This window comes from Nothobranchius furzeri, chromosome 2, assembly GCF_043380555.1.
Source record: "Nothobranchius furzeri strain GRZ-AD chromosome 2, NfurGRZ-RIMD1, whole genome shotgun sequence".
NCBI classification, from domain to species: Eukaryota; Metazoa; Chordata; class Actinopteri; order Cyprinodontiformes; family Nothobranchiidae; genus Nothobranchius; species Nothobranchius furzeri.
This window is the reverse complement of record NC_091742.1, coordinates 96799032-96814023: the sequence shown is the minus strand read 5'-3', so window position 1 is coordinate 96814023 and position 14992 is coordinate 96799032. Positions and strand designations below refer to the sequence as shown.

Below are 14992 nucleotides of genomic sequence, written 5' to 3'. Positions count from 1 at the left end.
ATAGTCACTGACACTAGTCAGTGGCTTGATGCAATTTGCTGGGTTCCTTATATAGGAAACATTATTTCTGATTGGCTTAATGAACTGACCTGAATTTGAATGTTTATTATGTGAAGTGCCTTGAGACGACTCTTGTCGTGATTTGGCGCTTTATAAATATACTTGAACTGAATTGAAAGTAAGGACCAGGGAGGTGAGCACCTGGTCTGAGGAGGCGGTGTTTAACCTACAAGAATGTTTTGACTGTACAGAGTGGGACGTCTTCGTTCAGTCATGTGGAAATGATTTTGACATGTTTGTTGATGTAGCCTGCTCATATATGGCCATTTGTCGGGTTATGATTATACCCCATAAACGTGTCAGGATATATCCAAACAACAAACCATGGGTCACAAAAGCAGTACGATTATGTATAAAGAAGAAAAATTAGGCTTTTAAACAGGGGTCAGTGGCTGAGTTACAGAGAGCTAACATACTGTTAAAAAGAGAAATTACAAAGGCTAAACATGAATATAGAAGACAGTTGGAGAACAAAATGGCAGCAGGTTCGGCATGGACTAGTATGAAACAGTGTTAATTTTGTTGACAAAATATTTTCGTCTTTTTTTTCGTCACGAAAATATATTTACAGACGAAAATGAAACAAAAATTCAAAATAAATGCTTGGAAAAAGACGAAGACGATAATTAAATTGATTGAAACTTTTAGTCAACGAATGAAAGACGAGACGAAAATCTACGATGACGCTCTTCTACATGGCGCACTATGGTGCGGTGCGACTATTGTGTTGTTGTGAGATGCGAACGTAGTAGAAGACAAGGGGCGTGGCGTGCCGTGAACGTGCGGGACGACGTGAGAGAAGACAGACCCTGAATTGTATAAAGGGGCAGGTATGCGCGGTGTGCTAAACATAGCTCACTGAATATATCGACGGCATAAGAAGAAGGAGTAGAGGAAAATGTTAACTGCTGGGCGAAAAAGAAGAGAAGATGTGTGGAGTCATTTTTCTTATGATAACATTGCTACCAAGACTACATGCCGAGAGTGTGGACTGTCGTTCCGAGGAAAGAACACAATGAATCTGAAGAGGCATCTACAGAATGGCCACTTCGCCATTTTCTCCGAGGTAAATCCACTTAAATGTTGTACACGTGACGACCCGAAAAGTAATATACAGGCAAATAAAACTGTATCAACACTGTCATGTTGGGATAAAAATTCGGAAGTACCGTATTTTCATGACTATAACGTGTGTTATTAGGGAAATAGCGGGCGAGCAGTGTTGATGCATGATTGCGCATGCGCCGTGAGCGGTTCTGGTACTTTTTGGGTCACAGCCGCTCGCTGCACGTGCGCTCTAAACCAGGACTAGACCAGTAAAGTGAAGCATGCTGTTGGCTGTTTATAATTTTCTCAATGTCTGGTTTGCACTAATATGATCCGAGTCCCGAGCCCGCACAGATGTTTATGTGTGTGTGTGTATGTATATATATATAATATAATGTATGAAATCTCAAAAAGCAACAGGTAAATCATTGTTAGAAAGTCAATGTTTTATTTGTGTATTTTTATTTTTTTGCAGTTGCAGAAAACCATTGCTGATGGTGGCCAACCAGCTACCAAAAAGGCAAAAATGTCCAACCAGAACATTGAGGACGCATTTACAAGTACTACAAAGTACAAGAGTGACGCCAAAGATCAACAAATTAAAGAAGAGGCTATCGCTACATGGATTGGATGTACAGGATTGCCGGTCACAACAGTAGAAGATGAGGATTTTATTCTGATGATGGAAAGTTTGGATAAGAAGTTTACTGTGCCAAAGAAAACCAAGATAAGTAATCTATTTGAAAAACACTATGAAAACAAAAAAGCTACATTTAAGAAAAGACTGTCTAGTGCCAGAAAAGTATGTATTGGGACTGATCTGTGGACTAAAAAGGGACTGACAGCATCATTCCTTGGCATAAGTTGCTGCTTTTTCTGTGTTGAACAACAAAAACCAGAACACTTACTGCTAGCTCTTGAACAACTTGACCATCCGCACACCGCCCAGTCCATTAAGGCTTGTGTGGAAAAGTGCATGCAAGAATGGGGGATCCCAAATGAGAAAGTTCTCACCGTAATAACAGACAATGGTAGCAATATGGTGGCAGCATTCAAACATAGTGCTCCAGAAGATGAAGATTCCAGCTCCGATGATCCATATGCATCCATCCTAAGTGAAAGTGATTCCAAGGAGACAGAAAACCTGCAGTGTCAGGACATGGGCATGGACAGGATGCCATGTGTCGTCCATACGCTGCAGCTTGTTGTCCACATGATAAACAAGGAGGAAAGCATCAACAGAGTCTTGAACAAAGTCCGATCAATCGTGAAACTTTTTCGCAAGTCATCAGTCGCAACACAGAAGATTTTGGATGAGTGCGGCCTAACTGTTGTGAATGACTGCCCCACACGCTGGTCAAGTACTTATGAAATGGTTGCACGTCTCCTCAAAGTTAAAGAATCTGTTTGTGAAGTAGCAAACGAGATGGGATGGGACTGCTTGCTCTCAAGTGAGTGGCAGAAGCTGAAGTCAATGCAAGAACTTTTGCAGCCTTTTGCTGAACACACACAAACTCTTCAGAGTGACACAATGTCGATGTCATTAATACTCCCTGCTCTCTTTGATTTACTCAGCCATCTGGCAGATGTGGAACAAAACACAAGTCGAGATGTTGCTGCTCTAGCCCGTAAAATGGAAGGTAATGTGAACCAGCGTTTTGCCTGGGTACTTGATCCCTCAGATGACAAGTTTTCCCCACTTGTAGCAGCTGCTTGCTTTCTCAATCCTACTGTGTGTCAGACCCTCCTCAATGTGGCTGATGATAACATTCAGGAGCTGCTCAAGCAGGCAGAAGGGTATGTTGTTCGGTGCTCTCACACACAGGAGAACCACTCTGATCTGGAGGAACTGAATGGACCTGAACCGGCACCACCCGCCGCCGCCTCCTCTTCATCATCTGCCTCCTCCTCCTCCTCCAGACAACCAGTCTTTAGGTTTCTCTCCAAATTCGGAACAAAGCCTAAACCAAAATCTTCCAAGTGTAGTGTAAGACAGCAGATAAGCCAGTATAAGGAAGAGCTCTCACAGTCCATCACTTGTGAAACGGGAATGGAGTTTTGGCTTGGAAAATGTGACACATTTTATCACAGCCTGAAACCATTAGCATTAGATATATTGGCAATGCCAGCTTCTCAATCTTTTGCAGAAAGAGTGTTCAGTATCACAGGTGACCTCACTAGAGGGAAACGCAACCGAGCAAAGGTCACACTACGAAGTGCTTTTCTCAAAATGAATCGCAGCAAATAAATATTCACACTGTTTGGTTGAGCCTGTGTTGTAACAAGTGAATATCTACAGACTCAGGGTTAACATGTTTAAATTTGCTGTTCTTGTAAATTCTTGTTGTGCAATTGCTAAAAAGAGCACCTTTGTAATTTCCAGTGTGCTTTTTGTTTTTTATTAAACACGTAAGTGTTAAACATGTGAAGTGTTTTTTTATTCAAATATTCTATGTTCTTAGCTGTGTGTGCAATATCTGATCAGTGGTGGTTAAGAGTTTGGACCCTGTGTATTAAATTACACTAGTTTTTCTGTGCTCTATACAAAAGTATGAAATTACTTCATTAGAAAAAATATATGCATTTTGTTGACTAAAATTGCTTATTTTTATCGACTAAAATTACTTGTTATTTCCGTCGACTAAAATGGGACTGAAACTAAAATAAATCCAATGACTAAAATTGGACTAAGACTAAAATTAATTTTTAGCCAAAAGACTAAGACTAAAATAAAATTAAAATGTCCTGTCAAAATTAACACTGGTATGAAAGTCATTGCAGGACATGGCTCTGAGGCACAGTACACAACCATCTGTCTAGACACATTTAACACTGACAGGGAACTAGCCAATGCCCTGAACAGTTTTTATTGTCGGTTTGACGCTCTGGATTTCAGCGGGGAACGGGAAATCCTGAGGGAGAAATGTAAGGATAGTGAGCATTTTAAAGTTGAAATGGAGGACATAGGTAGGGCTATCAGGACAGTTAGAGTAAATAAGAGCTGAAGTAAATAAGAGCTGAAAACTGTGGCCGCTTACTTAAATTCTGTGCATACCAGCTGACACATAAACTGCACCACATTTTTAATGAATCTTTACGGTAACAAAAGGTCCCTAAACTGTGGAAGGATGCAGAAATTGTACCGATTCCTAAGGTGAGACATCCAGGTATTTTAAACGATTTCCGCCCTGTTGCTGTAACTTCAAATTTAATGAAAATCTTTGAAAAGCTGGTTAGATGTGAGCTTTTAAAGCAGACACAGCGACTGATGGATCCTCTACAGTTTTCATAGCAGGCTAGGAGGGGTGTGGAGGATGCAACGGTCACTCTGTTAAATATGCTTTTTCATCTTCTGGACCTAGTAGGAACTCATGCTTGACTCCTCTTTGCGGACTTTTCGTCCGCTTTCAATACAATTCAGCGTCATGTTTTGGTTAATAGGCTAGAGGAACAGTTTCACCTGAGTAAAAGCATGCTTGGGTGGATACTAAATTTTATGAGCAACAGGACACAGAAGGTCAGAGCGAATAGCACCCTGTCGGATAAGAAAAATGTGTCTACCGGATCTCCCCAGGGCTGTGTTTTGTCCCCCTTGTTGTATATTTTATACACTAACATGTGCCAAAGCAAACATGAAAGAAGGACAATTATGATTCGGAAGTAGTACGTCTCCTGAGAGAAGGGGAATACAGCCATGGACCTGTTCTTGAGGATTTTATCTCTTGGTGTGATGAATCATATCTACAACTCAATGTAATTAAAACAAAATATGTGATCATCGATTTTAGAAGGAAGCCCCAACAACAGCGTGATCTTTCCATGATTAAAGGTCAAACTATTGAGCAGGTAAAATCGTATAAATATTTGGGGACAATTATTGATAGGGAGTTGAACTTTGAGGAAAACTGTGATTCTGTGGGTAAGAAAGGCCAGCAGCCTTTGTACTGCCTTAGAAAACTGGCCTCATTCCATGTGGACAGGACTATAATGTCATGTTTTATTGTTCTTTTATTGAAAGTGTTTTGTCTTTTCCGTAGCCTCATGGTTTGGTCAGGCAAATCTTTAACAAAAGGAAACACTAAACAGGATTGTAAAGTGGTCGGGTCGTCTGCTTGGAAAACCAGGGAAAAATGTGGCACAGCTGTACAGTGGACAGGTAGAGCTGATTGCTAAAGCTATTGTGAGGGACACGGGACACCCACTGCATGGCCAGTTTACTCTCCTGCCATCTGGACGGAGATTTTTTGTGCCAAAATGCAGGACCAAGAGGTACAAAACAAGCTTTATTCCTGAGGCAGTAACGTTACTCAATAAGAATTGAGTCTGGCGTGGCAATTTTATTTTTATTCATTTATTGTTTATATTTTTCATTGATGTGTGTTTTGTGACTGTGTGTATTTGTGTGTAACCTGGGCGCTAATTCTCGTGTCACATGGCAAATCAAATTTACCTGTGGGTATTAATAAAGTTCCCTTGACCTTGACCTTATTTTGAAGGTGTTATTGACGGGAAAAAAATTCCATCTAAGCAGGGGAGTGGAGGAGGAGGAGAATGTGTGTGGCGCAGGGGCGTAGCAAGCTTTTGTAAAGTGTGTGTAAGAGCCAATTAGTTGCTAATTCATTTGGGATATATTAGGGAATAAGTTTTTAAAAAATGCACATTTGTGATGTTTAAAAAATATAATTTCATTATAAAAAAAAGGGGGTGGGGGCGCAGGGTGTGTTTCAACTACAGGGGGATCACACTCCTGAACCTCCCTGGTAAGGTCTACTCAGGGGTTCTGGAGAGGAGGGTCCATCGGATTGTTGAACCTCAGATTCAGGAGGAGCAATGTGGTTTTCTTCCTGGCTGTGGAACACTGGACCAGCTCTATACCCTTGGAGGATCCTGGAGGGTGCGTGGGAATTTGCCCAACCAGTCTACATGTGTTTTGTGGATTTGGAGAAGGCGTTTGACCGCATCCCTCGGGAGGCCCTGTGTGTGTGTGTGTGTGTGGGGGGGGGGGGGGGGGGGGGTGGGGGTACTCCGGGAGTATGGGGTACCAGGCCATCTGATACGGGCTGTTAGGTCCCTGTATGACCGGTGTCAGAGCTTGTCCGCATTGCCGGCAGTAAGTTGGGCTCATTCCCAGTGAGAGTTGGACTCCGCCAAGGCTGCCCTTTGCCACCAATTCTGTTCATAACCTTTATGGACAGGATTTCTAGGCGCAGCCAAGGTCTTGTGGGCATCCATTTTGGTGGCCTGAGGATCAGGTCTCTGCTTTTTGCAGATGATGTGGTCCTGTTGGCATCATCAGAACGTGATCTTCAGCTTTCGCTGGAGCAGTTTGCAGCTGAGTGTGAAGCAGCTGGGATGAGAATCAGCTCCTCTAAATCTGAGACCATGGTCTTGATTCGGAAAAGGGTAGAATGCCTTCTTCGGGTCAGGGATGAAGTCTTGCCACAAGTGGAGGAGTTTAAGTATCTCAGGGTCTTGTTCACGAGTGAGGGAAAACTGGAGAGTGAGATCGATAGGCGGATTGGTGCTGCATCTGCAGTGATGCGGGCGTTATACCGGTCTGTCATGGCGAAGAGAGAGCTGTGTCAGAAGGCGAAGCTCTCGATTTACCGACCTACCATCACCTATGGTCATGAGCTTTGGGTAGTGATCGAAAGAATGAGATCGTGGGTACAAGCGGGTGAAATGAGTTTTCTCCGAAGAGTGGCTGGGCTCTCCCCTAGAGATAGGGTGAGAAGCTCAGTCATTTGGGAGGGGCTCGGAGTAGACCTGCTGCTTCTCCACATCGAGAGGAGCCAGTTGAGGTGGCTCGGGCATCTGGTCAGGATGCCTCCTGGACGCCTCCCTGGTGAGGTTTTCCGGGCACGTCCAACCGGGATGAGACCCAAAGGTAGACCCAGGACACGATGGAGGGACTATGTCTCACACCTGGCCAGGGAACGCCTTGGGATTCCCCCGGAGAAGCTGGCCCAAGTGGCTGAGGAGAGGGAAGTCTGGGCCTCTCACCTTAGGCTACTGCCCCCGTGACCAGACTCCGGATAAGCGGATGAAGATGGATGGATGGATTAATTTACATAAATCTTTGATAGCTTAATTACTTACTTTTAATTTTATATTCCCTTTTATGTGTTAATCTTTAATCATTACTTGATATTTGAATCATTTACTTTTCTTTCATTTTAAATCTTGTAACATTTAACATTTTAATTGCTTGATTACAGTTTTACCTTTTATTACTTTGAAATTTGAACATTTTGCTATTCCTTATAATTTGTATTGCATTTTAACTTTAGTTCAGTAGTTACACGTTTATGATTTTTCTTGTTTTTTCGTCTTTCACGTAATCAACCAGAGAAACAATAAAATAACAAAACTCAAAAACATGGATTTACTTTAATTTTTTGCCGTTCATACCGTAGCCTTTTGGCCAATTTTGTTGTGCTAAAAATTTGGTTCAGTAAAAGGGTCGCTTTTTATAAGGACCCCAAAGGACAACATCATCTCCTGCCAGGTATTCGACCTAATAAAGCTACCTAGAAAGTTGTACAACTGAGAGCTTCTTTCTAATAAGGGGTGCTCAAGTTCAGGACAGCTTGACCTTTAACCCCGAAACCCCAGGGTCCCACTGTGATCAACAAGGCTTGTGCTGCTTCTCTGGATCAGAACTGCGTGTTATGCTCTGCATCACAATTCTACGACACCCTCATCACCAAGCCCGTTGGGATTCAGAACACGAAACCGTGTGGGGAAGATTCCTCCTGGCCAACACGGTCCATGGATTCAAGCCAATAGGTCAGCCGAGTAACTAGACCCACTGGCAACTGTCTGATTTAGTTCCCTACAACAGTAAGGCCTCTGCGAGCTAGTGGCGGTTTTACCATTAGGCATATATCGGCGGCTGCCTGGGGCCCCCTTTTGTTGCGGGGCCCCCTAGCCCTGACTGCTGGCACCCATCTGTTAAGACGCCGATGCACAAACGGGAAGTGATTGGTAGTCATTCCACTCCAATCCAGTTGGTGGCAGCAATGCTCCAAATTGTTGTTTGCCAAGTGCCATAAGACCACAAATATGAAAAGAAAGCAGAAGAAGAAGAAGAGAGGCAGGAGCAAACTCGAAGCGGTAGTCCAAACATTAAGCTTGAAATGGAGTTATCCTAGTTGCTCCAATAAAGCCCTTTTAAGACAGACATTCTGGAACATTTGCGGACAATTCAATCCGGTTTTTAACCGGAACTGTGTTTTCAGACACACCACTTTTGTACCGGAACTTGTCCTTTCAGCTGCGTTCACACAGCAGGGAAAAGTTCCAGATGTCTGACGGCGGCGGGGGGTGGGGGGGGTGGGGGTGGGGTGGGGGGGGGTGGGGGAATTGGACTTATGTTAAGAAGAAGAAGAAGAAAATATCATTTCTACAGCGCCTCTCAAGATAAAAATCACGAGGCGCTTAAGCTTAATTCTGCGCACACGAAGACGCATAAGAGACCTGGATGATGAAGCTCAATGGTTAAAGGAATCACTGAAGCGGTGTGAAACGCTCCGTCGCGCGTCTAGACGGTACCGTAGGAGGCGAGCTGCCGTGGTTCGCCGCATGCTACAGCAGCGGGCTATATAGGTGCGCACAGCGTCCCCCGGTCCCCTCCTCCTCCCCCTCCCTCTTGTCCGGAACTTTACCTCACCAGTCTGAAGCAGCCACCCTGTCCGTAACAAGTCTGGCCCTTTTACTAGGGGCTTCGTCCGGATAAATTCCGGAACACGTTATCCGGATGTTTGTATTCAGACAGAAAGGTCTTACGGACAGATTCCGGAACATTTCCGTTTTTCATGGCCTGTCTGAAGGGGGCTTAAGAGAAAGAAGCAGCTTGCTTTAAAAAAGCTTTTATCTTCACTTCCAAAAGTAACATAGTTTTTCAATGTAAACATCAAAAGGAAGCAGAAAAGGAAAGACAATGGAAAATGTTTGAAGGAGGAAAACAGACCAAAATGGAAAATAGAAGAAAAAAAAGAAAGGCAAAAGCACAAGTGCACTGACAGGAAGCAGAAAGCACTCAAAGGGAGAAAGACAGGAAAAAAGAGGACTAATAAAAAGTGAAAGTAACTCATGTCAGATGAGGGGAGAGTTTCACTAATCCGGTTAAAGATAAGATTGTCGAAAATTTAGTGTAAGGGGGCCCTATGTCTGTGTTCGTCTTGGTCCCACAAATTGCTACATCTGCCACTGCAAGCAAGAGCTGGGTTTGTCCCCTCAAATGGTCAATGGTTGTATCGATAGGGCCTTAATGTTGAGACAAATTTTTAAAAGAGGAACTGATGAAGCAATATAACAAGACAGAGGTGGAGCCCTCATTGGTGACATTATTCAGACTTAAATAGGCAGTTATAGTGGTCCTAAAGGTGATGTCCACTCTAATGTCCAGATTTTCAAGATTTAATCACAGAAACAAGGGGGGACTCCTCTTGTTCACAAACGATCTTTGTTCTATTGTGCTTGTCACGTGTCATCATTTGACCAATCACAGTCAGAGAGACAGTGCGCCGCAAACGACGAGGCATCAGTGGCGCTCACAGCAAGGATGAGAGCTGGCGCTTTAACTTCTGTTAGATTATATCCCTTGCTAGCTCTCAGCTTAAGGATCAGATAATCACACAAGGAGATAGAATCGTTATTTGCAGTGGCGACTGGCCAGTAGAGGGCGATAGGGCGCCGTCCTCCCAGTTTTCCCCAGTGTTTTTAATTTTTATTTTAAAAAATAAATACATAAAATAAGTATATAAGACACTGTCCAAAATAGACGATAAAATTGCAATCCCTATTGAAAAATGGGAGGTGGATCTATCAGTTAGCTTTGACCAGGACTTCTGGTCCCAAACTTGTTTAAAAACTTTTAAAATGATCAGACACCCCAATTTACAATTAATTCAGTACAAAATTCTACACAGAGTACACTATACAGGTCATCGGATGTTCAAGATGGGGTTTGTGTTGTCTGACACCTGTACACACTGCACAAACAACATTCCTGACAATTACATTCATGCACTGTGGTCCTGCCCACCTGTCCAGGAATTTTGGGGTAGAGTATGTGAGGATCTGTCAAAATGTCTGAAATGTCATATCCCAACTTCCCTCTCTCTTTGTTTACTGGGAAACCTGGACGATGTCCCAATTGAAACATCTTTGGTTCACATGGTTCTGACTGCCATATGCATCGCTAAGAAAACTATCCTCTTGAATTGGAAAAATAGAGAAACTCTCTGCATTAACCAGTATAGAAATCTTTTGTTAGATCATATTGCACTTGATATAGCCTCTGCTTCCACTTCAGATGAATCTCTCTGGGCTCCTTTGATCGGCTCCATCACATAGCGAGGGTGGGGGGCCGTTGATGTTGTCCTACGGGATGGTGTGGGTGGGGGTGTGTGGGGTCTGAGTTTGGAGTATCCGGATGTTCCCTGGAGGTGGGTTCACTGGGGATGTCTGGGACTGGGGGGCCGTTGCCCCCCTCTGGAGGTGCTTGGATTGCCTCGGGGGGTGGACTGCTGGCAGTTGTGAGTGGGGCCCCTTGGGGGGCTTGGCGGCGGCCATGGGTCACTGCCTGGCGGCTGCAATACCCCTGGGCAGGTCTGGGTGGGGGCCTGGGGGCTCGGGGTTTGGGGGTGGCCGGCCCCGTGTGGGGATCTGGGCGGGGCCTTGGGGGTCGGGTCCTGACATGTATGCTGCCGGGAAGAAGGCAGGAACACGCAGCAGTGCCTGGCCCGGGTTCGGGGGCCTCAGGTAGACCTTGGCTCCTCTGCCGTTCCGTCACAGGGGAGGGGGAGGACCCAACCTTACCTGGATGTCCCATGTCTTATGTATTCTGGAAGTTGTGCAAATACAGGGATGGGCATAGATATTCTGCTGGGGTGGGGCTGGGTTGGTGCCCTCGGACTCCGTGAGGCTCTGTAATGCTGCTGCTTTGTGCCCTAGCAGGATGGGCTGGGGTCTCCATGCCCTGGGTGGCAGTTTGGCAACAGAGGTGCGTGTTGGGGCCAGTAGGGGAGCTGGCTCCCTGGAGGGCTAAGCCCAGCCAGCCATTCCTCCCCATCCGCGCATATTTCTCTCCTCCTGCTCCCTCACATCATCACACAAACATACACATAGGACCTTGGTGGGTGGGCAAGTCAGGGAGTGCGGGTATGGACCCCATTTCCGCATTCCTGTGGCAACCTGCCCCCCAATTTTATTTGCACCTTATACACTTCCACTGATGACATTCCACACAAACACACACTTAGGGCCTTGGGAGTGAGCACATTCAACGGCATTTGGCAGGGGGATATTTCAGCCTCCTCCCGGGTGCCGGTGCCCACTTCCAATTTTAAACCGCATTTAGACACTGATGGCTGAGGGTGTAAGTGGGGTGGTGCGGTGGCACCAGCTGGCATAGGCCGGATGATGCCCGCACTGCCCACTCACCACAGCCATGGAATACACCTCATGATCACACAACACTATATGGGAGCAGGCAGAGGGAGACTAGGGGTCTTAGCCACCTCTGTTGTTGCTGGGCCTCCTGGGGCTGGAGGCTAGGAGGGAGATCTGGCCGTCTGGTTGGGGTTTGGGGTGGTGGGTTGCTGTGCTCAGCGTTGGGCGGGGGAGCCTGCTCATCAGCACACCAGCAGAAAGGGTCAAACTCTGGTTACCGGTGATGGTTGTACCCAATGTGCAGCAGTACCTGGACCAGAGTGAATAGGGTGTGTATGGGGAGCATGAGTGGGTGTCCGGCGTGCATTTTTGTTAGTCTTGGGTTGTATGTGCATGTGTGAGCATGAGGGAGGGAGTGTGTGACTGTGTTTGTGTATGATTGTATATGTCAGGTGGGGCCTTTGACTGCTCCCCTCTCCTGGAACCTCTCTTGATGATTTAGATCTTTGTCCCCCCTCCCCCTGCCACACCTGCTGTGAGGGGTTGTGCCATGGTCTGCCTGAGTGTTCGTAGCAACCGGGTCTGGGGGTTTAAGATTCAGGCATCTGCCTGATAGATCCCGGTGGCTGCCTGGGGGGGTCTGGGTCCCTGGGCTCTGCTGGGTCCCCGGCGGGGGTGGTCGCCCCTGGGTCCCGGGTCGCTGGGTCCCAGGCTCGGCCGGCTAGGGGGTGGGAGGCTGCGGGCGGGCCTGTGGGCTTGCCGCTGATATCTCCCGGGACTCTGCCGGCTGCTGGTTGTGGCCCCCCGGGGCGATCCTCTGTGCCTCTCGGGGGGGGGGGGGGGGGGGGGGGGGGGGTCTTCCTGGTTGCAGTCCCCTTGGGGTTCCTGGGTTCTGGGGCAGCGCCTGGATCTGTGGGACTTGGAGCTCCCCCCGTCTCCTGCGCATCTTTGGGCGGCGGATCTGTGGTCCCTCACACTCTCTGTTGGACGCTCCTATATAGAAACCTTACATTAACAAGCGCGTGTACACACACAGGTGCTCACATGGTGCTCTCAAAAGTATGGGCTTGGGAACGTTAAACACAGGTCTTAAGACTACGGTGGGCACTTAATGCACTGTGATTTATAATCGTGATTCTTCAGTTAAGCAATGTTGATTATATATTTTCTTCATCATCTTGACACAGTGATAGCTAGATCTTGTTGTATTGTTGTTGTGTCCCTTTTTTTTGTCTTTTTCTGCAGGCCTAGAAGCAGACTCTTGTTCATTGTTTTTTTTTTTGGAAACCCCCCCCTCCCCACCTTTTCTTTTCCTTTCTCTTTCACCTCTGTCTCCGTGTCTGGTCAGAATTACAAAGCATTCAACAACAATAACAATAAAGTTTTAAGTGTCAGGCGTGACATTAAAAGCAAACGCTTTGATGCTCCACCTGAGAGTAAATCTGTAAGGCTTGTCACCAGCATTCAGACATCAATTCTGCTTGCTTCACAGCCAGATAGGACACGGTAAAAAAAATAAAAAATAAATAATAATAATAATCACATATTCTAAGTTAATTGTGTGTTTTGTAACAAAAGCAAATCATATTTATTCATATATCTATTTTGGTGAGAAGCTCTCTGCCGAGCGGTGGGAGGCGACAGAAAGGCTGTAGGCTGTGTTTCAATCGCCCAAACAGCACGGAAGGAGCCGGCCAAATGCTGACAAGAAAATCAAACGGTAGGAATGGGAATGTATCCAATCAGCGTCGACGTTGATTCAGAAGCATGATGGCCAATAGAGGTACCGCCCAAGGCTTTCGTTGGTGTTCGGTAGAACTCGGCAGAGTCTCGACTACTCCAGCACGTTTTTGGTAGTGACGCAGATGTAATAGACATGGACGCTAGTGAGCCTACAACCAGCATGGATACCGGACCTCAGCAGCCACTGAATTCAGTTCGGTCTCTTCTCCAGTATCCGTTCGAGAGGAGAACTATGGTGGAACAACTACTCCGGATCTCCACCACCAGCTCTGTGCCTCTTCCCCGGCATCACCTTCCAGCCTCGCCGTCGGTATATCCATCGGGGGTCCCGGCGGAACCTCCATCTTGACGGCTCCAAAGGAATACCCTCCTTCTGGTCCACGATTCGCCAGCGGCTACCCAGGAATACCTGCCGAGCGGTCGACTCCAGCGTGTTAGCCCGGCTGGCTAGTCAGGCTAATGCTCCTGTCGCCAGGGACTTCCGCACTGCAAATTTTGGTCTTCTCAACATTCGCTCCCTCTCTGGTAAAGGATATCTCCTCCAAGATACCATCAGTGACCATAAGCTAGACTTTCTTTGTCTGAACGAAACGTGGCAACAACCCGGCGATTTCTCACAACTCAATGACTGTACTCCTCCCGGATTTGTTTACCTCTCCAAACCACGTGGGTCAGGCCGTGGTGGTGGTCTCGCGATACTCTATCGCGAGACTTGGAAGGTCCTTCCCGTAAGCCTTCCTCCTCTCACCACTCTGGAATGCCTCGCCTGTCAACTCTCCGGCCCGACCCCCACAATAATTGTCACTGTTTATCGTCCCCCCAAGTTCAGCCCTGAGTTTTTAAATGAACTCTCTGCTCTTTTATCCCATCTGTCCGCCCTTTCCACAAATGTAATTTTACTTGCTGATTTTAATATTCATATGGATAATATGGCCCTCCCCCTCAGCAAAGACTTCTCCTCATCTTTGGAAAGCCTCAGTTTTCATCAATATGCCAATTTTCCCACTCACATTAAAGGTCACACCCTGGATTTGATCTGCTGCTCCGGCCTGACCCCCTCCAACTGTACAGCTGACCCGCTCCCTTTCACGGACCACTTCCTCATCTCCTTTTCTGTTCCCCTCCGTCTCTCCATCATCAAATCACCCCGTATCATTTCATTTCGTAATATTAAGGACATTGATCTAGCCTCCCTGTCCTCCAGTTTTGCCACCCTGACCCCAAATTTGTCCTCTACTCCCGATGAGCTTGTCATTCAGTACAATAACGGTCTGGTTTCTATCCTTAATTCATTTGCTCCCATCAAATCCCGCTCTGTATATTTTACTCGGTCTTCTCCATGGTTCACCCCTGCCCTACGCTCCATGAAAGCTACTAACCGGAGGCTTGAAAGACTCTACAAGAAAACCGGTCTCACCATCCATAAAGACTTATATTCTGCTCAGATTTCTCTCTACAAGGACTCCATCTCCCATGCCAAATCACAGTATTACTCCGGTCTCATCTCGTCCAACTCCAGCAACACTAAGACTTTATTTTCCATCATGAACAGCATTTTTCAGCCTCCCGACTCCTTACCCATCCATCTTTACTCTTCAGAAACCTGTAACTCTCTCCTTCAGTTTTTTAATGATAAGGTCAATAGAATCCATCTCTCTTTACCTCATTCCTCCCCTCCCTCTCCTGATTTATTTGAACCCTCCATTCAGTTCTCCTCCTTTCTCGAGGGAGATGTTTAACCCAA

The 14992-nt window shown here is 46.2% G+C and overlaps 2 protein-coding genes across 3 annotated transcripts in view; one reads left to right on the top strand and one right to left on the bottom strand.

Annotated features, from left to right (window-relative positions):
- Positions 1 to 14992, bottom strand: part of LOC107373102 (zinc finger protein 665) — a 199017-nt gene that overhangs the window by 48496 nt on the left and 135529 nt on the right. The window lies entirely within an intron of this gene.
- On the top strand, positions 86 to 5590 carry LOC129161839 (E3 SUMO-protein ligase ZBED1-like). Its single transcript, XM_070548516.1, has 2 exons — positions 86 to 1126; positions 1583 to 5590. The coding sequence occupies exons 1-2, from the start codon at positions 959 to 961 to the stop codon at positions 3353 to 3355; spliced, it is 1941 nt and encodes a 646-aa protein (XP_070404617.1). The 5' UTR covers positions 86 to 958; the 3' UTR covers positions 3356 to 5590.